Raw genomic sequence first — 24,243 nt, 5'->3', positions numbered from 1 at the left:
TGGTTAGAAACCATGGGCATGTTACATGAGATGGTCAGACTGGCACATGCTATTGGAAATAGTCAAAGACTACATGAAGGAGAAGGCTGATATGAAGGGGGCAGAGGAGAGGAATCTGAAGGGGGAGGGCGGGGGGGGGGGGGGGGGGGGGGATAAAAAGGGGGTGGATGACGACAGGGATGTGAAGGGGGTGATATGAAGCAGAGCTGAGGACAGTAATGTGAAGGGGGCTGATATAAAGGGGGCAGGAGACAGGAATGTGAAGGTGAGGTGATATTAATGGGGGGAGTGATGTGAAGGGGCTTAAAGACACTGCTGTGAAGTGGGGGGCTGTGATGTACAGGGGCGATCTTGATGAAAAGGGGAGAGAACTGTGATATAAAGGAGGGTTGCGATGTGAAGGGGGGGGGGGCTGAGAACACTGTTGTAATAACAAGATTATGATTTGAAAGATCTGAAAGTAGGTTTACATCATTGCACCCTTTGTTCTGCTTGTAGGCAGGCCATTCATTTCAGTGGGCTGTCTTACACGTAGAAACAGAAGTCCCTGAACCTTTTTTTAAATTGCGCTGCAAGTTTTTTGCTGATGTTCCGAGGTGTCGTTAAGAATCAAACATGCGATTCGTACCCCCGCTGGAAGACAATTTTAGTGATGGGACCTTTGTGAATTTTAATTCAATACCCCTGGTCTATAGTCTTTGACCATTTCCAATAGTATGTGCCAGTCTGCCCATCTCTTGTAACATGCTCATAGTTTCTGACTATCTCCTGTAGCATGTGCCAGTCTGACCATCTCATGTAACATGCTCATAGTTTCTGACCATCTCCTGTAGCATGTGCCAGTCTGACCATCTCTTGTAACATGCTCATAGTTTCTGACCATCTCCTGTAGCATGTGCCAGTCTGACCATCTCATGTAACATGCTCATAGTTTCTGACCATCTCCTGTAGCATGTGCCAGTCTGCCCATCTCACGTAACATGCTCATAGTTTCTGACCATCTCCTGTAGCATGTGCCAGTCTGACCATCTCATGTAACATGCTCATAGTTTCTGACCATCTCCTGTAGCATGTGCCAGTCTGACCATCTCTTGTAACATGCTCATAGTTTCTGACCATCTCCTGTAGCATGTGCCAGTCTGACCATCTCATGTAACATGCTCATAGTTTCTGACCATCTCCTGTAGCATGTGCCAGTCTGACCATCTCTTGTAACATGCTCATAGTTTCTGACCATCTCCTGTAGCATGTGCCAGTCTGATCATCTCTTGTAACATGCTCATAGTTTCTGACCATCTCCTGTAGCATGTGCCAGTCTGACCATCTCATGTGGCCCACAAGTGCCAAAGGGTTGCATGTTGCCCCTACACTGCAGGTTTGGCACAATGGTCTTTGTTGTCACTAAGACAGGTACCTCTACTAAAACAATTTCCCTTCACCTTCTGTTCCGGTGACAACTGTAAAAATTTGGATTTCCCATCACTTTCACCTATGATGATTACTAGTACAAATACGATGAATTTCTCCAGTGGAGACACAGGAAGCAATTAAAACCTTTGTAGGGCTATAATCCTTCCCTGCGCTATCCAAAACCAAAAAATTGAAGTCTTCAGACACATTTGTAATGTCCCATCCTTACTACATGACAACTCCCTAAACTGACTTTGTGTGACAGAATTAGTGGTTTAAATTTAATTTAATTCCACATTGTGCTGCTCTAATACTTTCTTCTTTCCAAAATGTTTTGTGGCGTCCTTATGCCCATTTATTAGCACACGTGAGTTTCATGACAATGAGTTGGATAGTCCCATCTGTGTGTAGAGAATGTTTATGGCTATGAGAGACGCCATGTGTTCTGTTAGTACCAGCTGCTCCCCACCATTCACCAAGCTTGGACGAGTATTATAGCGGGCAGAAAACTCTGGATTTATTTTCTTTTAATAAATTTTTATTGAAAAGTTTTCAAAGTACACAATGTAACCTCTGTCATATTTACAGACAGATGCATGCGAACAATAGCATTACCAGCCGAGGCGGTAGTACATCTTACACAGAAACCGTAACAAAAACAAAGCTTGTGGTGCATCAAAGTTGTCCATTGACCATGTTTCATCCGGCTTTATTTTACTTTACATTTCACTGTGTGGGATACAACCAAAGTGGCATAACCAGATTTGTTGAAGGTTAGTACACATAAAATGGAGGAGGAGTGTAGATGAAGAAGACACTGTACTTCATTTTACCAATGATGAAGATTTTTATTCACTTTTCAAAACATTGTATTTAAAATATATCCAAACACAGAGCTCCCAGTGCAGCTTGGCGATTGGTCTAGAGCAGGGATATCAAACTCCATTTCATCACGGGCCGTATTGCCATTATGATTGCCCTCAAAGGGCCGGTTGTATCTGTAAGACTAGATGTCCAGAGCACCCCACCCCCCATTACATCAGATGTCAAGAATCCCCCACCCTCTCTACCATCACCATGCCCTTTGGAGGCAGAGCTGGAAAGCAGAAAGTGCAGGGTCTGGAAGAGGACCAGAGGAGAGCTGCAAGGGCCACATGAAATGGCTTGGAGGGCCGGATTCGGCCCCCAGGCCTTGTGTTTGACACCTGTGGTCTAGAGGCTTGGTTATGGCGGATTGTTTTATAACTACATCATTTCTTCCTGGGAATACAGAATACGGTTCTTGGAATGCTTCTTAGATTTTTTGGTTGGAGTATGAGGGCACCATGCTACAGTTAACTAAGTCTTTGGCCAGGCCAAGACCAATACTGTCTATTCTTGGGTCAGACTTTAGGTACTGGGTCAGATTCCTTGTCTCCTTCGGGGGAGAAGGTCTGACACTTGCCGCTCCCACAAAACGGCAACAATTCAACTGTAGAGCTATTCACCCTGAGGTCATCACAGAGGACAAGGGGGCGCTCTTTACATCTGGAGGAAAAGAAATTTAATCTCCAAGAAAAGGAAAGGTTTCTTCACAGTGAGAGCTGTGAAAATGTGGAATAGACTCCCTCAAGAGTTGGTTCTGGCCAGTTCAGTGGATTGCTGTAGGAAAGTCCTGGATTCTTTCCTAGATACACAGAATATAACTGGATATAACATTTATAGGTAAAGTTGATCCAGGGAATATCCGATTGCCTCTCGGGGGATCAGGAAGGATTTTTTTTTCCCTGCAGGAGCAAATTGGATCATGCTTTGCTGGGTTTTTTTTGCCTTCCTCTGGATCAACTGTGGATGTAGGATTATAACTTTTGTTTTTTTTTTAATGGTTGAACAAGATGGACTTTTGTCTTTTTTCCAGCCAGACTAATTACCGTATTTTTCGCCGTATAAGACGCACTTTTTCTTCCCCAAAACTGGGGGGGAAATGTCAGTGCGTCTTATAAGGCGAATATGGAGCGGCCGGTCCGGTATTTCCACCGCGGCCATGTCAGAATACCGGGCCGGCCGCTCAGCTCTGCAGCGGGACCTTACCTGTTCCTCTATCCAGCGGCACGCTGTCTTCCGGCTTCTGTAGTGTGGGCACTGGGCATGACAGCCGGGTGCCAAGTGCGCATGCGCAAGAAGCGGTGCTTTTTGTGAATGGATCCCAGAAGCCACCGGACCAATCACAAAGCGCAAGTGCTTCTCGCTCATGCGCACTGGGCACCCGGCTGTCATGCCGAGCGCCATTACAGAAGCCGGGAAGACAGCGTGCGGCTGGATCGAGGAACAGGTAAGATGAAACAAAAACTCTGCGGAAGAGCGGGTACCTGTCAAATTCAGGTACCCGCTCCCCACCTCCCCAAAGGTCAGCAGTCATCTGTACTGTCCGCAGTCTCTGGTCATTCCTGTGCTGTCCGCAGTCTCTGGTCATCCCTGTGCTGTCCGCAGTCTCTGGTCATCCCTGTGCTGTCCGCAGTCTCTGGTCATCTCCTGTACTATGTCCGCAGTCTCTGGTCATCTCCTGTACTATGTCCGCAGTCTCTGGTCATCTCCTGTACTATGTCCGCAGTCTCTGGTCATCAAAGTTGCCAATCCTTAATGGGGAGCGGGGCACCAATCTTTAAAGCGGGACTTCCCCTTTTGGGTGGATTTCCGCTGTAATGTGAAGTACAGTTATATACTGACCCTGTATTGTCAGCTTGGTAAATGTTTTTTTTTTCGGTATGGTATTTTTGCTACCACAATGTATAGCTATTTCCTTACCATGTTGTTACGCGATGCGCTCTACTGAAGGCATAATGCTAGGCCTTGTATTTTATTCATTGTGTATTTTTTGTATATTTGCATATTTTTGTATTCTTTTCTATTTTCTTTCAAACCAATAAAAAGAAATGTATCAAAAAAAAAAAAAAAAATCAAGAAGCCACACTATAGAGTTTTTCATGTGCTTTCTTCACTGAGTTCTAAGGATTCTGAGGAAGTGTTGAGCGAATAGAAGGTCACATTTGTCCACCTGTAGGTGGCTGGGCAATGCCAAGCTTTCTTAGACCTCCATTGTACTGGGGTCTGCTAGTACGGTATGCCTCATTACTTCTTTGGTGGAGGCAGACTGAATCTACTGTAACAACACAGAACACCCACATGATTGCAGATCTATGTGACATTATATTGTGTGATTATTCATTCACCTGTGGGACTTTATTTAACGTAATCTGTTGGATTTTCTGTTTTCACAATTCTAAGTATTTGATTCACATATGAAACACCATTGTTTTTTGTGAACACTATTTATGGCATGATAATGTTAATTAAAGGGATAGGATCATTTTTATTAACACACTGAGGCAGAGAAACACAATTTGTATTACTATTTAAGCTGCTACACTGGTATCGTTGGTGATTTCTGTTGCCTCTTTTTATGTGATTTGAGTTTATTATTTATTATAAGTACTTATATAGCGCCATCAATTTACACAGCGATTTACATGTATATATTGTACATTCACATCAGTCCCTAACCCTCAAGGGGCGTACAATCTAAGGTTCCTAACTCACATTCATACATACACATACTAGGGACAATTTAGACAGGAGCCAATTCATCTACCAGCATGTCTTTGGAGTGTGGGAGGAAATCGGAGTTAGTGCTGCGGTTGGGAATCAAACTGACTATCCTAGTACTGCTAGGCAGAAGGACTAACCACTTAGCCACTGTGCTGCCCAAATTGCACTTTAGCAATGTGTTTTTATTGGTTTACAGTATAATTTGGCTCATCCACCCATCCCTAGCACAAAGACTAAACATTACAATTTCTGTAATACTTCCTTCTATAACAATGACTGAATAGGCATTCACAGCAATGTTTGCAGGGTCTTTATATGTTTCCATAAAAAAAGAAAGCTTATATCATTTTCTACTCCTAGGATCTGACCAGGGGCGGACTGACAACTCATGGGGCCCCCGGGCAATAGGGGATCATGGGGCCCCTGTGTCCTTGCCCAAACTCGAAAAAGCCTATGAAAAAGGTACCAGGGGCATTTCATGGGGCCCCCTACTGACCCTGGGCCCTCGGGCAGTGCCCGAGTTTCCAAATGGTCAGTCCGCCCCTGAATCTGACCCACCACGAAGCAGATCTAAACCCAATTATCTCATGTAACATTTGAATGGCATTTCAGTCTTTCCTTGTTTTGAATCTTATAATGACCTGTCACTAAAAGAACCCCTGGCGATCCTGCCATGCAGGTCCTTGTACAGGGTGACAACTGTCTCACAGCTCCTGCATTGACACCCTGTCAGCTATGGCCCTTGTGGACATTACCAGCAGCATGCTGCAACAAACTGGGCAGTCATGATCCGCTGTTGCCACTATCAGGAAGTCAGTCCATAGCAATGATGTACTGCTGATGCTGGAGTACGTGTAGATAGGAAGTGGCTGAATTAGGCTGGAGGAGATCAGCAGCACAGACAGAAAAAAAGGTGAAAGCAGAATATAATGGAAAAAAATAGCAATTATTTAAGATACCCAGCGCTTTAACAAACTAATGCTGGCCTTTCAAGGCTTGATTTCTGGCCAATAACTGCTGAATCAGCCAAAAATTAACCACCGTGCTCAACAAACTTCGAATCAAAGAACCTGGGCAGCTTTGCGACCTGAACCATCCAATGGGCTGCAGTCACTGCTCGGGTATTCTGACAGTTGGAGGAGCAGGGGCTGTCAGAATACAATAGCCAGTAGTGGAGATCCTTCCTTCCACAGTTTGGCGTGGATGGGGGAATCTACCGATTTCTCTCGTTCAGTACATGGGGCTAAATTAGAGAAATCTTAAAGTGGTTGTAAACCTCAGACATGAAATATGAACAAAGCATATCCTTCTATGGTGTGCGCTTGTCTCAATCCAGAGCACTAAGTGTCATTTTTGCTCTTCTGCTAGAATATACAATTTATACATATGTAAAGAGCTGCATAAATTGACGGCGCTATACAAGTACCTGTAATAAATAAATAATAAATAAGAATGAGTCACTTCTGATGACTTTTCCTGACACCAAAAGAAAAATGGTGACAGGGAAGGGCAGTGTCTGATTGACAGCATAAGCTTTGTTCCTGTGTGCTATGTAAAGGGGGCGTGTCCCTTCCCTCCAATCAGCTCTCAGAGCTCTCCTCGCTGATCTAACTTCAGCTCCCGCCCCCTGCTTTTCAGAGCTGAGAGATTCTGTGTAAATTCTGCTCTTGAATGGATGTAGGGGACAGACAGCTATAGATAAACAAGTACAACGTAAGTAGTAGGATTGTTTCATCTCTGTGTATCACCTGAGGCCAGTCACTTCACTGGGTATATGTGAGGGTTTACAACCACTTTCCCATGCATGTCTAACTTAAATATCATCCAATTAGGGGTTGAATCTACTTTAAATATCTATAAATCATCCCTGATGACCTGAAGATGTTTTACAGCTCAGTACAAGTCCCAATAATTAAAGTGCAATGACAGTAACTGCCCCCCATTTGTGTAAGTTCTAATTACCTGCATTTACTGCAAGAGTCCAAAAGAAAGTAAAATCAACTCTCAAAGAAGCAGCCAAGTCATGTTACAAACAAGAGACATAGAGCTTAGAAATAAAACGTATGGTTACCGTACTGGAGATGAGAGCCCGCTCCTCCATTTTCAGAGAGATTCCCTGTGACTGTGAATTCCGGGCTACATTCCGCAGACACTAGAACCCAGACACCTGACTCTGCTGGTGACAATGGCTGCAGCCATAGACAATGATCTGTCTGTCCGATCCTGCATCTCATTACACTCACCCTTCTTCACCAGCCTCCAAAAACCAACATTTCCAGCCAAGTTGAACTTACAGAAATGTTAGCTTTTTTTTTTTAACGGGAAACTTTACATGCATTGGCAGATCAAAAGGACTTTGTGTGTACCGAGAGTGCTTTAAAGAAACAAAACATGGGGAGGTGTGCATGTGCTGGAGATATGTACTAAATATGAGCTTTGTTTAAGGTTGTCCAGGTGTCTACTTTAATGGAAGAGAAGGGTGAAAGCTCATTTGGCCATACTTCTCCATGGGATCACGAGTGCACTTTGTTCTGCACTCCTGTGACACATATTCAGACAACAGCGGGCTAAAGTTTGCTGCCTGCTGACTTCACTGAGCCGGTCCAGGCTCTGGAGAGATCCCGACTTTAAAGTCGGGATCCACCCAGATGCCTGGACCTACAGCTGGCTCAGCCTCTCAGTGCACAGCTGAGAGCCTGAGTCAGCTGCTCCCCTCCCCACAGCCCGGCACTCCAGTGAGCGCTGGAGAGGCAGAGCACAGTGCAGTGACTAACAGTCACCGCTCTCTGCTCAGTGAGGCTAGGATCATATCTGTGCGGTTGGTGCCGCTGCGGATCTGCACAAAAATCCGTGCAGCCGCACCACCCGCACAGAGGAATGCGGACCCGCAGGCAGGTGTCATTAATTCTAATGGCACGCCGCCCACATTGGAAATTGCAGGTTCCCATGTGGGCTGCGTTTTTCCGAAGAAGTGCAGGGACTTCTTCCATGCATGTCCCGGGGCACGGGAGTCCATTCAAATGAATAGGCTCTCGTGCCCGCGCAAAACGCGGATATGTGAACCAGGGGTGAAGACTGAGAACTGAGCTATCAGCAGTCATGTGATCACTCAGTTCTCGTCTTATTGTTGGCAGAGGACAGATCCACCTAGGTGAGTATGAACGTTTATTTCTTTTTTTTATACCCTGCACACTGTAGTGTACCCTTCACATTACCTACCTACAATTGCATTAATAATCCCTGATAGCTGCCCCTGTGTGAAAATAAAAAAGAAACATACTCACTAGCACTGTCTTCCTGGCAGCCAAAAGTATTCTTTTTGCTTTTTGTCTCTTTTGCAGTGCTTTTCGCAGTTTGTTTTGCGGTTTTTTCTACACGCGTTTTTACCGCATTTTCTTCAGCTCTTTTTTTTGTGTCTTTTTTGTTAATGTGGAATTTGTATTGTTGCTGGGCAGAATAAAAATACAAAATGTGGCAAAAACGCACTACCATGCATTTCAGCAGCTTCTTCATTGAACTCTATTGTAGCAAACATGCTGCTTTTTGCTTTTAAAAAAGTCCCTGACCCTTTCCAAAAATGCAGCAGCTCAAAAAAGCGTAGATGGGAACATGTTCCATAGGAAACCATGTTAAATTGGCTGTAGTGCGTTTCTGCAAAAAGCACTAAAAAACGCATTGGTGTGAACGGAGCCTGACACAAGATTCCATTCATGCACAGACATGCTGTGGGTCTCTGTTACATTTATGGAACCTGGCAGAGACCTGCTGTGTGTCTGTGCTTATGCAAAAGCCTGCCATGTCCCATAGACTGGAGGAGCAAGTGCACAATCCAAACGCACACGGTCCTGCGTTAAAAATGTCTGTGTGTATAAGTGGATGCTGCAACAACCGTCAGCTGGAACCGAATAGAATCAGCAAGGGAGAATGTCACCACCACACCGAGGATCACCAATACGGGTCCAAACGTTTTAATGAACGATCACATAGTTACAGCAAGGCAACGTTTCGGAGTCTTGCAGGACCCCTTCATCAGGCATGTGACACTCTGAAACGTTGCCTTGCTGTAACTATGTGATCGTTCATTAAAACTTTTGGACCCATATTGGTGATCCTCGGTGTTCTGGAGACATTATCCCTCATAGACTAGAGGAGACCTGTATTCTACTCATGTTCAGGGGCATCTTGTGCAGACACACCACAGGTCTCTACTAGGTCCTATACAGCTTGTCTGTGTATGTGAGAGAGATATGCAGAGATCTTAGATTGTAAGCTCCAAGGATCAGGGCCCTCCGAACCCTCTTGTATTGAACTGTATTGTTGCTGTATTGTCTGCCTTTTATATTGTAATGCGCTGAGCAATCTGTTGGCGCTATATAAATCCTGTATAATAATAATATATAAATCCTGTATAATAATATATAAATCCTGTATTATAATAATAATAATATATAAATCCTGTATAATAATAATAATATAAATCCTGTATAATAATAATAATAATAATATATAAATCCTGTATAATAATAATAATATAAATCCTGTATAATAATATATAAATCCTGTATAATAATAATAATAATATATAAATCCTGTATAATAATAATATAAATCCTGTATAATAATAATAATATATAAATCCTGTATAATAATAATAATAATATATAAATCCTGTATAATAATATATAAATCCTGTATAATAATATTAATATATAAATCCTGTATAATAATATTAATATATAAATCCTGTATAATATTAATATATAAATCCTGTATAATAATAATATAAATCCTGTTAATAATATATAAATCCTGTATAATAATATATAAATCCTGTATAATAATAATATATAAATCCTGTATAATAATAATATATAAAACCTGTATAATAATAATAAATATCATGCTGAAACGCTGGATACATCATCCTCACCTAGGTGAGGATTCAGAAAGAGAAAAATGGAAAACTATTTTTTTAAAAAAATGCTCCGGTTGTGTAAGACGGAGGTGAGAGAAGGTAGAGGAAAGGAAGTCCTGTTCAGGGGTGAAGGTCGGCGGTAAGTCTACGTTCACACTAGCCTGTGCGGTAAAATGCAGCATTGTACGATGCAGGCCGGTGAAGTGCTGGACAGGGCACGTCTCAGTGCATCACACTTTTTCAGCTTTATTCAGTGTCAGGTAGTGACACTTCATTTATGTTGCTTTGCTGTGCGGTGACATGCGGTGCCATCCTGTACAGCACAGAAAAATGCAGAAAAGCTGCATTTTTTTCCGCACTGCGCATCACACCAGCATTGTGGTGTGAACCAGGAACATATAAAACGATTGTTTTCTATGAGCCCTAGAGGTGACCTGTATTTATCCAGTATGGAAAAATGCAGGTCACAGAAAATAGTGTAAACAAACCCTAAGGCTGAACTGCAAGCAGCAATGGATTAACACAGATATAAGGCTGCCATTTTACCTGCCGAACGAATTTGTATTTTTGTTCATCCTGTCCAGATATTCACACAGCACTGCCCAGTCTGGCAGAGGAAGGGAACTAAGGCTGGCCATACACTATACAATTTTCTGTCTAATGTCTGCCCAATTTCTTTTAGAATTACCTTCAACTATGTAGTGCAAGAGCCTGCCTAATTGGATACAATTGAAAGTGTTGTTTAGGTTTGACCTCGTATTATATGGTTTTTGGTAAATCTAAACCTAAAATCTGAAGAAAATTGTATAATGTATGGCCAGTCTTATTTTATCCACCCCACCCTGTGACTGAACAGTTAAAGGAGAAGCAGCAAACTGCAATGCATCTGGTTCCTTGTGCTGCTTTTTCCCCTCACACTCTAGCTCTGCTGTACAGGGACTGCAGGAAGCTGATTCCAGGGCAAAATCAGACGCTTACTTACTTGTATTGAAAACAAATAAATGTAAGGGTGTAATAATGAATACAGAGCTGTAATTAATTATTTGTATCTTTTATCAGCCTGGTGTTGAGTTTTATCAGCTCTGTCTTCCTCTAAGTCCAGTTCCAGGTGGGCTTCCCATTTATGTGACTCTTATTGGCAATTATTGCAACCTGCTGCAATGTAAGAATTCAGGTTTGTTACCTTTCTTTCAACCCTTTGAGGACCAAGGGACGTATTTGTCCCATGTTTATAATTGCGTGTATCATCTGATTAAGAACTTAAAACTCTTCTTTTTTTTTTTTGGTTTGAGTCAAAATATTAGTTCTTATCAACAAACAACAAATGGATCTAGCTTTTTGCCAATTATTTCATGAAATGGCTTAGTTACAGCAACTGAAATGTACGAACTTTAAAAACAAAAAAATTGCTTCTTTTGGCGTTCCAAAACCTTACGGTCCTCAAAGGGTTAACACTCAAGGATAACAAAATAAAAAATAAAAATGACAATTTCTGACATCCAACTATGCTTACAAGTTCCTTGAAAATAATGTTGCTGAAGACGATAAAACTCAAAATAATCTTTCATCGATGCGGCTTTATCTTACTCTTCATCCAAACATGCCATAAAGCACAGCGCGTTCTTTCTTTAGCAGTTTATCCCATAAAGACTGCCTATAATTCTTCCCAGCTACGACGTGTTTATTCCGCAGTACGGCTCCATCAATCGACAATCTTGATGTGATTCGCAGGCTTTTAGAGCGCATTTCAGGAGCGTATTGCAGCTTATGTCAGTGTGCAGCAATAAAGCCCAGCTGCCATTAAATATACCTTCTTATCTCCCTATCACTCTGCCTTTGTTACATAGGAGATATAGAAGAAGAATGGACAAGCAGACCTACTTATACAGTTATTGCTGAATTATGTATAATAACAGTTTAGTGCATGAATATAAATTCGGTTATTCTCAGACGTTTAACTTTTTTTTTTTTCAGCTTGTAAACGTTAGCTTAGGTGGCCATGTACACAAAGGAGTATACAGGCATAATAAAAGAGGTGCTGAAAAAAAATCACAAGCGTGTCCAGGAGAGGTGCTTTACATGCCTTACATGCCTTAATGCAAATTCTCAGATGTTTTACTTTTTTTTTATCTCGTAAATGCTCCTCTATGTTAGCCAGGGGCGGACTGACATCTCATGGGGACCCCGGGCAATAGGGGATCATGGGGCCCCTGTGTCCTTGCCCACACTCAAAGCACACCCAAAAAAGCCTATAAAAGGTACCAGGGGTATTTCATGGGGCCCCCTACTGACCCCGGGCCCTCGGGCAGTGCCCGAGTGGTCGAATGGTCAGTCCACCCCTGATGTTAGCTTAGGTGGCCATGCACACATAGGCGTATACAGACATAATAAAAGAGGTGCATTTACAGGCTGGGAAAAAAAATCAAAAGCACGTCCAGGAGAGGTGGTCTTGGGCAGAAAAAAAAAAACACTTTATGTCCCTTAATGCATATAAATGCATCTAAACACACTTAAACCATTTAGTGCTCATTCATTCCAATGGCCAGAATAAATTAAAAGAGAAGTTCAGGTTAAAAAAAAAGAAAACACAACTACATACTCACATAGATGGCTACAGCATCCATCTGAACTGCAGCTGTCCCCCACAGGCTCTACACCAAGAACTGAGCGATCAAATCCCGCTGATCACTCAGTTCTTGGGACTCCTATGAGCACAGAGCAGTAACTGCTCTGCCCCTCCAGTGCTCACTTGTGCGCCGGGATTTTGAGGTAGTAGGAGCGGCTAGCTTTGACTCTCACTGGCTCGCTGAGAGGCTGAGCCTACTGTCTGTCAGGCATCTGGGAGGATCCTGACATTATTGTCAGGTTACCTGCAGAGCCTAAACTAACTCTGTGACATCAGCCGACAGCGGCCTTTAAATATTAATCACAAACCCCAGCGCCACAGAAAAAATATGCCCCCAAAATGATATAAACTGCTGCTGTACACAAGTGTAAAACACCAAAATATATAAAACAATATAAACAGCACAAATCCAGACCCTAAATAAAATTTAACAAAAAAATTTTGCGTGTCATAATCCAATTCAAATACTATATAAAAACAGAAAAAGTGTCCAAAGAAACAAAGTCCTTATTCCCAAAAGAAATTATTTTGTGTTTCAACCAAAAAAATATATATGAATTCTTCTCCTTTATATAATGTGCTTCCACCATCCACCAGTGCTGTAACCAACATAAACCGCACTCACCAGATACTGGTGATTTGTATGCCTTTTAGGACTTTTAGGGATCCTATACCCTCCTTTACAGCCTCCAGGAATCCACTCCACCACATAGGACTTTAGGTTTCTAAAGGTTTCCACTCCACCACAAAAGGCTGTGAGGTTTCTGATGCTGTCCTGGATGTTATGGAAAACATTGAAAGCCGGTTGGAGGCAATAAATTAATGCTTTATTTTATCTCTTGAAATGTGAATGGCCTGGTATTACTATAGCAATTTATGAAGGTGTAGCAGTATTACACTATATATGCTTTTCTCTTACACTGCCGTGGAGCTGGTTTGGAAGGAGAAATCAGGAGGGAGTGGAAGGAAAACCTAAAGTCCTATGTGGTGGAGTGGATTCCTGGAGGCTGTAAAGGAGGGCAAATCACTAGTATCTGGTGAGTGCGGTTTATGTTGGTTACAGCACTGGTGGATGGTGGAAGCACATTATTTAAAGGGGAAGAATTCATATATATTTTTTTGGTTGACAGCGGTCTTTAGGCTGCTGTCGGCTGAATCCGGGTCACAGGAGTGCAGACTAAGTGCACTCCTATGACCCACAGGAGAAGTATGGCCTAAAGAGCTTTGACCATACTTCTCATTTACCATTCAGGCCACTGGAATCCATGTATACTTGACAGGCCTGAATGCACCTAAACGTGCCTAAACACGTGTGCAAAATGCAACTGCTCACTTTTAGGCGATTACTTAAAACCTATCTCTTCAGGGAAGCCTATCCCGCCCTCAGCTAATACTGGAATCCTCTACTCTTCCAACCACTCCATCCCCCAGTGACTACCTACTGTACCATTCACCCCTCCCTCCTAGATTGTAAGCTCCAAGGAGCAGGGCCCTCAAATCCCTCTTGTATTGAACTGTATTGTTACTGTATTGTCTCCCACTATAATGTACAGCGCTGAGCAAACTGTTGGCGCTATATAAATCCTGTATAATAATAATAATAACTTTAGGCAAGTTAGGTTAATGAGGTTCAGGTGGGCTGTATTTTCAACATGAAACCATAGTCAAGAACACGGGGACATGACCTTAAACTGACTGGGGGAAAGTTCAAAACTAATCTCAGAAAGTATTATTTTACTGAAAGAGTAGTTGATGCCTGGAATTAACTTCCAGCAGAGGTAGTGAGCAAGTCAACAGTAAAAAGCTTCAAACATGCTTGAGACAAGCATAGATCTATACTCAGACAAAAAGTTAACAAAACAAAAAAAACAAAAAACAAAACAACCCCCCACCCCCCCAAAAAAAAGACTCGATGGATCAGTCTTTTTCTGCTGTCACTTTTCTATGTTTCTATAGTTTTTTAACGGCTTTTTTCCTTACAGAAGCAAAGATGTCCAGGGGAGGAAAAAAAAAAACCATCCTGTGTGCATGAGCCCTAAGTGGGAAAAGAGTTAGCCCCGTGTCCGGTTTTTATTGTGGAAGACAACAAGAAATGAACAGATTGTGCTGTAATGAAGTGTAAATCTCACGTATTTAATGAAAGAAAGAGTGATCCACTCCAACCAGATACCAATATTCATAAGAGATACAGGGAATTAGAAGGACACTGATTTTTGCAGCAATCTAAAATATTTATTGAAGACTCAAGAAGAAGGATGACACCTTTTGTCGCCCTGCGTCTCCTTCTTCGGGGCTGATTGTTAAGGCTGATGAGAGAACACAGAAGCTAGGAAAAAGGTCTTTTCATCACTGTCACTGTCTAGCGCTAGTAACCATCGTTCTGTATTGACTGCCTGCTTCACCGCCAGAATGGATTACTCTCTAGCTTCCTAGCCTGCTGTGTTCTCACATCATCCGTGACAATCAGAAGGGAACATAGATCCCCCAAATGGGCTGGCTTTCTTTTTGGAACCTCAATAAATATTTTAAATTACTACAAAGATCAGTGTCCTCTCGATTCCCTGCATCTTTCTTGGATACAGGCATTGCTGCATTGGTTAGAAGGTAGAACTCATCAGAATTGCTGATGATGCCCGGGGTCAATCAGAATGTGTATGTGCTGTACGTGTTTACTAAGATGTCCACCTTAAAAATATAACATGGGAAGAAAGTATAAGACAGGCATGTCAAATGAAGATGAAACAGTTGGCCAATTTGAAAGAACTTAAAGTGATTCTAAAGGAAAGATTGGATAAATAAAAAGATAACAAACATGTTATACTTCTGGTTTTCCACAGAGCAGTCCCATTCCACTTCTGTTTAGGTCCCCCACCCACGATCCTGGCTCCTTCCCCTTTGCCAGGTGCCCCCAATAGCAAGCCTCTTACTATGGGGACACTCAAGCAGGCTTGCTCCCGAGCTGTGCTTTCTGTGTCCATTCCCACACGCAGCATGGCTCAGCTCCACCCCCGCTCTCTCCTCAATGGCTCACTGGCTGTGATTGGCGGCAGCAGGAGCCAATGGGGAGATGAGAGAGAGAAAGAAAGAAAGAAAGAAAGAAAGGAAAGAAAGACAGAAAGAAAGAAAGAAAGAAAGAAAGAAAGAAAGAAAGAAAGAAAGAAAGAAAGAAAGAAAGAAAGAAAGGAAAGAAAAGGAAAGAAAGAAAGGAAAGAAAGGAAAGAAAGGAAAGAAAGAAAGGAAAGAAAGAAAGAAAGGAAAGAAAGAAAGAAAGAAAGAAAGGAAAGAAAGAAAGAAAGGAAAGGAAAGGAAAGGAAAGGAAAGGAAAGGAAAGGAAAGGGAAAAAAGAAAGAAAGAAAGAAAGAAAGAAAGAAAGAAAGAAAGAAAAGGAAAGGAAAGAAAGAAAGGAAAGAAAGAAAGGAAAGAAAGAAAGGAAAGAAAGAAAGGAAAGAAAGAAAGGAAAGAAAGAAAGGAAAGAAAGAAAGAAAGAAAGAAAGGAAAGGAAAGGAAAGGAAAGGACAGGAAAGGAAAGGAAAGGAAAGGAAAGGAAGAAAGAAAGAAAGAAAAGAAAGAAAGAAAGAAAAGAAAGAAAGACAGGAAAGAAAGTCAGAAAAGAAAGAAAGAAAGAAAGTTAGAAAGAAAGAAAGAAAGAAAGAAAGAAAGAAAGAAAGAAAGAAAAAAAGAAAGAAAAAGTGTGTGCCTGCGAGAGAGAAAACGGAAGAATAAACAGAAAAAAGAAGAAGAATGAAAGAGAGAAAGAAAGAAGAAGAAAGAAAGAGGAAGAATGAAAGATCGAAAGAAAGAAAGAGGAAGAATGAAAGAGAAAGAAAAAGGAATAATGAAAGAGAAAAAAAAAGGAAGAATGAAAGAGAAAGAAAAAGGAAGAACGAACGAACGAAAGAAAGAGGAAGAATGAAAGAGAAAGAAAAAGGAAGAACGAAAGAGAAAGAAAAAGCAAGAACGAACAAACGAAAGAACGAAAGAAAGAGGAAGAACAAAAGAGAAAGAAAAAGGAAGAACGAAAGAGAAAGAAAAAGGAAGAACGAAAGAACGAAAGAAAGAAAGAAAGAAAAGAAAAGAAAGAAAAGAAAAGAAAGAAAAGAAAGAAAGAAAGACAGACCCTGAAGATCTGCTGCTCTCATGCACATTGCTGATTGAGATGGGGCTCAGGAAAGTATAAGGGCGGAGCTGCACTGAGAAGGTTTTTACCTTAATGCATAGAATGCATTAAATTAAAAAAAAAACCTTAAGCTTTTAGAACCACTTTAAAGCTAAAGTTTTTTTTTTTAATCAGCACAAGAGACGATAATTATATGAAAAGAGAAGTGTCCCTTGTGCTGGTCACTGCTATGTTAGGGAAGATTTTCATTCTCTGTCTACCCCCTCAGCTGGGATCTTCCGATGCTGTGCGGTTAATTTGAGCCGTTGGACCTGTCACGGGCACTATTCAAAAGTGCCAACTATGTCCGCCCTTTTTCCCCTGTCCTCCAATCATAAAAGCCAAACTATTGCTTCCCGCTATGAAAAGTGCTCTATGAATGAAGGTGAACAAATTAATAAAAGGTCCACCTCCTCCATTAATACAGTTCTTTTTATTGAGGGAAGTGATAGTACAACTTTTCTGAAGGGGCACAGGGGTAGTGGGCACTTTTGATAAGTACATATGACAGATCCAGTAGGTTGAATGAAAAAAAAAAAACAGACTTGATTACCCCATCAACACATTCAAGATGGATGCAGGAATCCTCCCCACTGAAATACTGTATTCTGACAACACAGAGACTTCCCTGTAATCAATTACACAGATCACTGCTGCAGGCTACAGCCAGCAGCGCTAATCGAGCAGCAAAAATCCGACATGGCGGGTGTACAGAAGTCAACCATCCTGCCCATACATGGAACAAAATTTGGCCAGTTGCTAAAAGTAACATGGCTGTCTAAACATAAGCTCTATTTAGACAAATAGTTAATTTGGAAGGTTTAGTTCTGCTTTTATAGCTGAGGGCATTTCTTGACAAACAGTTATTTTTCTGTACCTGTAGTGTGTTTAAAGTGGTTGTAAACCCTTACTTATACCCAGTGAAGTAACTGGCCTCAGGTGATACACAGAGATGAAACAAGTCCTCCTATTTAAGTTGTACCTGTTTATTAGCAGTCTTCTCTTCTTTACAGCAATTCAAAGCGCAGACTTTTTACAGCTTGTCTGAGCTTTCAGGGAGCAGGGGGTGAGGAGCTGAAGTTACACTCTGCAGAGCTAAGTGAAAATTGATTTGAGGGACACACACCCCTTCACATAACACACAGGAACGGAGCTGAGGCTGTCAATCACAAGAGTGTGTGCTGGGGCTCCCTCCCCTGTCACCTTTTATCTCTTGGTGTCAAGAAAACTTGTCAGAAGTGACTCATGCAGATAGCAGAGGAAGGAGGGAGCAGACAAAAATGACACTCTGGAGTGAGAAAAGTATACATTATAGAGGGATATGCTTTGTTCATATTTCATGTATGAGGTTTACAACTACTTTAAAAGGGATAAACCATAGAAAAATGTAGAGTATATTGCAGAGATGTACTGCCTATTTTTCTCTTTATTATCCCTCGACATGCATTTTAATCTTCAAAGGGGCCACATTATGTCTACTGAGAGCCGCACCTATTTAATTCCAGAAAAGGGACTATAAAGCATTTTCTGAAGTATTTAGCTGTACAATTATGCAAGAAAGTGTAAATTATCAACTGCAGAACCACAGGTAGATGAACTCAACCCCATTGACGGCTTATAGGCCAGTATCCTCCTTGATTTGCTGCAATCAGCCAGATGGTAAGGCCCTGGAGTCTGCCCTTGCTCCACTGCAATCCTCCATCCAAATGGGCCGTACACCAAAGATGTTCCAGTCAAGGTTTAATGCAATGACAGCACACTGTGCACTCCCACTTAACCATGGGGAAGCCTATGCTGTGAGTGAAACATGTTAGGGGCATGGCTTTGGGTAGGAGCAAGCAATGTGCTGTCATTGCAATAAACTTTGGATGGAGCTGAACGTCTTTGGTGTGCAGCATTTTATTTGGATGGTGGAGAACAGTTGGGGTGCATTTAGTCAAGCCCTGTTTAATTACTCTGCCTGTGTGGAAAATGCAAAGAATGAATTGCAGGAAAGAACAAGGTAAGGTGAGTGGACACAGTTTTTTTTTAGATATGATTTTTTCAGATTTGATATGATTCAAAAAATACACCAACTGCTGTGCCAGGAATACATTTAGAACCATCCAACAGGTAAAATACTGTGAATCAGGAATGCCATGCTAATAGCAAGTGACATATAATATAGCTGTGAAATTAAAAGTGCAAATCCGCGATGATGTCAGATGTGACGAACCACGTAGGGAAGAGCCATGACGTGACATCAACACACACACACCGTATTGAGGAAGTGACCAGTTTGAATCCTGGGACCGGACCTTCTCCGTGATAAGTGCTTTATGTTTTTTATATCGTAAGTGGTTAGTACTTTTGAAATAAATTCTTTTATATCATTTTAAACTGTGTTGGTGTTCCTGGCTCTCGTTTCATGTCACGGTGGAATAGCCTTCATACATGGATGAGGATTTCTTGAAACTATAGAAGATTTGGAGGCAGTTCACACTCCCCAGCAGAGAGTATACAGAGGCACAAAGGTGTATGTACCCATAAAGAGTCCACCAGTTCTGGCAAGAGTCCTTTTACAAATACGGTGGCAGGACTCGCAAGGCTTTTGGAGCATCAATTCCATATATATACGAATCCCGAATTTTCACAATATTATTTATTGTTTGGGACTTTTTGGACATTTTTTGGGATTACAGTATTATCGTTATTATTTGTGTGTTGCTTTAAGGATTTGCACTTTTAATTTCACAGCAATATTATACCCCATACTTAAAAAGCCCTCCCTGGACCCCAATGACCCGAACAACCTCAGACCCATCTCCCTGCTCCCCTTTACATCTAAACTCCTCCAGCGCCTCGTCTACACCCGCCTATGCTCTCACCTCAACAACCTCCTCGATCCCCTACAGTCCGGCTTCCGTCCCCTACACTCCACCAAAACCGCCTTACTCAAACTCTCCAACGACCTTCTAACCGCCAAAGCTAATGGCCACTATTCAGTGCTCCTACTCCTTGACCTCTCCGCAGCCTTCGACACAGTCTACCACCCCCTCCTCCTCAAAAAACTATACTCCCTCGGCCTCAGAGATTCTGCTCTCTCCTGGCTCTCATCCTACCTGTCACAACGCTCTTTCAGCGTTACCTATAATGCTACCACCTCCCCCTCACTCCCCCTCTCTGTTGGGGTCCCACAAGGCTCCGTCCTTGGGCCCCTTCTCTTCTCCATCTACACCTCCTCCCTTGGCCAACTCATACACTCTCACGGCTTCAACTACCACCTCTATGCCGACGACACACAAATCTATCTATCAACCCCCCACCTCACCCCCTCTGTCTCTGCCCGAATCACACACCTACTGAGCGACATATCAGATTGGATGTCGCTCCACTTCCTTAAACTGAACCTCTCCAAAACCGAGTTTCTTGTCTTCCCCCCAGCCCGGACCCCACCCCCCATTGACTTCTCCATCACATCCAACAACGCCAATATCAAACCCGCCCTGCAGTCCAGAGTACTTGGTGTCATTCTGGACTCCAACCTATCCTTCCAGCCCCAAGTCCAATCTTTAACAAACTTGTGCAGACTCCACCTCCGCAACATCGCCAAAATACGCACGTTCCTAACCGCAGAAACCACTAAACAGCTCATCCACTCCGTCATCATATCACGACTCGACTACTGCAACTCCCTCCTCACTGGCCTGCCTCGCCGCTGGCTATCCCCGCTTCAGTCGATCCTGAATACGGCTGCCAGACTCATTCACCTTTCCAACCGCTCCGTTTCCGCCACCCCCCTCTGCCAATCCCTCCACTGGCTTCCGATTGCGCAACGGATCAAATTTAAAATCCTAACACTGATGTACAAAGCTGTCCACCATACTGCCCCGAACTACATCACTGACCTAATATCCAAGTACCGCCCAGCACGCACACTCCGCTCCTCACAAGACCTTCTTCTCTCTAGTTCCCTGGTCTCCTCCTCCCATGCCCACCTCCAGGACATCTCCAGGGTGTCACCCATCCTCTGGAACTCCCTGCCCCAACCCATCAGATTATCACCTACTCTCCTCTCCTTTAGGCGCACCCTGAAAACCCATCTCTTCAGGGAAGCCTACCCTACCCCCTGCTAACTTGACCGACCTCCTCCACTCTTCCTACCACTCCATCCCCCACAGCTATCTCCTCCTGTACCACCATCCCCTCCCTCCTAGATTGTAAACTCCAAAGAGCAGGGCCCTCAATCCCCTCATGTTTTGCATTGTATTGGTATTGTTCTGTCACATGTTCTGTCCCCCTTTGTAATGTACAGCGCTGAGCGAACTATTGGCGCTTTATAAATACTGTATAATAATAATAATAATAATAATGTCACTTGCTACTGGCGCGGCATTCTTCATTGACATGTGTTATACAATTTATCTAATTGTTTTTCCACTTGCTGGTTTGATTTTTTTAGCGCAATTTCGTCTTTTGTGTTTAGGTAGGTCTGAATACAAACTGTTCATGTGGAGAGCACTGTTTTGTTTTCTACACTTTTTAAAATCCTAGTAGGTTTTCTGTTGCAACAGGTTACAGCTGTCTCAGAACAACAGACAAACCGATTTGCAGTTGGTCACTTTAATGTGCACATCAGCTTCCATTTTTAAATACAACTTGTGGTGGTAATCATCTATTCGAATCACAAAAAAGCAGGCTCACCTGAATGCCAGTTTCTCGTCGTTGGGTTTAATACACCGTACATAATGAGGTGTGGTGGCGTTTAAAGTTTCCATCAGCAGCTGGAGAGAGTTCCGAAACTGGAAACAGCATAACATGAAAAATCAACATTACAAGAGGTCCTCGTGTAAAATGCTAAAGTGCAACGAAGGTCTTCAGTCCATGTTACATTCATAAATCCCCTTTCATCATTTCAGCTAGGGCAAATTCCAGCCAAAATCGTGGTTGAAGAAATATAAATAGAAGCTAGTTACTTCCCTAAGGATGTGCACATGCTCCTGCTTAGTGCACAACAAACACATTTTTAGAGCCTGCCACTTGCTGACTCTTCAGACTACTGGTGAACATAACCAATACTGCTAGCCCATAATTCATGAAGAAATACTTGTCTTTGCTTTTCCAAAGAAATATTGAATTTTTTTTTTTTTTTTTAAGTCTACGTAGGTGCAAAAAAACGAAAAACCCGTAAGTGGACAAAAACCATGCAAATGCAAAACACAAACTCAAAAAAGTGCACTTAGGGGTGTGCTTTAGTCCACCCTCCCGAAGGGGTAGGACCTCTATCCTGATCCCCCGGGATGCAAGGCTCTTGACAGGGACTGAGGTTTCCACATGGTCCACCTAGCCAAAAGGCCTGACGGACCCCTTTCCTTGTGGCTAGCCGAAGCCGACCACCAAGTACTAGGTCAGGGGGCTCTCCCGAAGAGAGGACCCCCCAGGGACAGGGGAGGAAGGAACCTAATGGCCATGCATCCTCCCCCTAGACTTCAGGGCAGGCTCGAGGACCCACACCCTACCATCTTAGTGAGGAAAAAAACACACAAAAGTGAAAGGTGACAAAACGTGGGAGAAAAATAAATAAATAAATAAGTGGCCGTGTAATTGTGCACTAGCTAGGCCTTGAGGTCTTGTGTATTAAATTCCATATTTATCTCTGCCATTACGGTATGTAAGCTCCTCCCATGCCAGAAGCCCAATTTGTGCTGATTCCTGTTGAACTTAGGCAGAGCTCAGTTGCATCCACCCCTCTGCTGTAACCATGCATGCCTTTCAGTGTTTTTCAGGCAGTTGCTATAACAGACACTCTATTTGTATATGCTGCGATGACGCTGGTCTCAGTCAATTGCCTAGTGATGGAGATGAGCACCATCAATCAGCAATACCTAGTTAGTTGTCTCCCACAGAGAATTATAATTAAACAGTGGTCAAGATCCATAGCAGCACCTATAAAGATGGGACAAAGTGCTACATGCACTTTGTTCCCTGGTGGACAGGATGGAGAGAAGCTATATATATGGTGAGACCTCTTCTTTTACCAGTGTGGGTATATAGTAGGCGTCCATATGACCACCTCTGCTCAAGTGCAAAACAAAGCCTGATGCAGAAGAAGTGATTACACCTCTCTTTCAACTCAGTTAATAATCACGACACAAATTATATGTCTAAACACTGACCTGATGTCCTACAGTTTTCTTGTGTTCTTTATTGGCATTTTTTATCGCAGGTTTGAGTGGGCGAACATTGACTTTTGATTTGCCAGTTGGTGTCGGAGGTACTGCATCCTTTCCATCATGAAAAAGGTCGGCGACCAACTGATACTGTAAAAGTAAAATCAGATGACAAAAGTGACAAAAAAATAAGATTCACAGTTTTTCTCATATTGCCCTCTTCTGAGTGAGAGAATGGTCAGATGGTATGCTGTGTGCACATTTTGAATTAAAGTGCATCTATGGTCACAATTTAACTACTTGCCGCCCAACCACTGTACATATACGGCGGCAGGGCGGCACTCGCAAGCAAAACCACGTTTTAAAACGTGTGTTTTGTAAACAAATAGGGGGCGCGCGCGAGGCGCGCCACCGCCCTATCTGTCCCGCGGATCACCGCCGCAGATGTCAGTCGCCGGGTCACAGCCGCTCCTAAGCGGCTATGTCCCGGCGATCGGCGGCAAACAGTGACAGAGAGCACAGCTGCAGTAGCTGTGCTGTCTGTCACTTCCCTGTCAGCTCGAGGATGAGCTGATCGAGAAAGAACAGTTTCTCTTTCTCGATCAGCCTTGTCCAGTACACACCCCCGCCCCCTAGTAAAACACTCCCCTCACTCCTATAACCCTTCCCTGTAAAATAAAGTTAACCCCTTCCTCCTCAGTGCCATTAGTACAGTGTCAGTGTTTTTTTTTTTTCACTGATCACTGTATTAGTGTTTTTGGGGATGTCAGTGACCCCAAGTCAGTACCCCCCAATGTCAGAATGTCCGCCGCAGTCCCGCCATAAGTCGCTGGTCACTGCCATAAGTCCCTGATCGCCGCCATTATTAGTATAAAAAAAACCCCTAAAAATCCCAGTATCTTTCCCGCCATTTGTAAATGCTATAACTTTCACGTAAACCAATTAATTTACACGTATTGGGTTTTTATTTAGCAAAGACATGTCGCAAAATGCATTTTGGCAGAAATTTATGACTAAATTTGATTTTTAAATTTTTTTTTTACTGGACATGTTTTATAGAAAAAAGTCCAAAATATTGTTTTTTTTTCCTCAAAATTGTCAGCCTTTTTTTTTTTTATAGCGCAAAAAATAAAAACCGCATAGGCGATCAAATACCACCCAAAGAAAGCTCAATTTGTGGGGAAAAAAAGGATGTAAATTTCATTTATGTACCATATTGCATGACCGTGCAATTGTCCGTTAAACTAGCGCAGCGCTGTATAGCAGAAAAATGGTGTAAATTGCAGTATTTATACCATAGTTTGTAGACGCTATAACTTCCACACAAAGCAATCAATATACACTTATTGGGATTTTTTTTACCAAAAACATGTAGCAGAATACATTTTGGCCTAAATTTATA

The 24,243-nt window shown here is 42.5% G+C and overlaps 1 protein-coding gene across 2 annotated transcripts in view; it reads right to left on the bottom strand.

Moving 5' to 3' along the window:
- MYO5B (myosin VB) overlaps positions 1–24,243 on the bottom strand; it is a 424,200-nt gene that overhangs the window by 107,703 nt on the left and 292,254 nt on the right. For both annotated transcript variants that reach the window (XM_089681603.1, XM_089681604.1), the window contains exons 15-16: positions 22,848–22,991; positions 21,376–21,473 (exon numbers count right to left, since the gene is read on the bottom strand). In XM_089681603.1, coding sequence (XP_089537729.1) covers positions 21,376–21,473; positions 22,848–22,991 — 242 coding nt within the window. The remainder of the gene's footprint in view (positions 1–21,375; positions 21,474–22,847; positions 22,992–24,243) is intronic.

This window comes from Staurois parvus, unplaced genomic scaffold (genome assembly GCF_062004578.1).
Source record: "Staurois parvus isolate SC_StPar_1 unplaced genomic scaffold, SC_StPar_1.0 ptg000272l, whole genome shotgun sequence".
NCBI classification, from domain to species: Eukaryota; Metazoa; Chordata; class Amphibia; order Anura; family Ranidae; genus Staurois; species Staurois parvus.
This window is presented reverse-complemented; position numbering and strand designations above follow the sequence as displayed.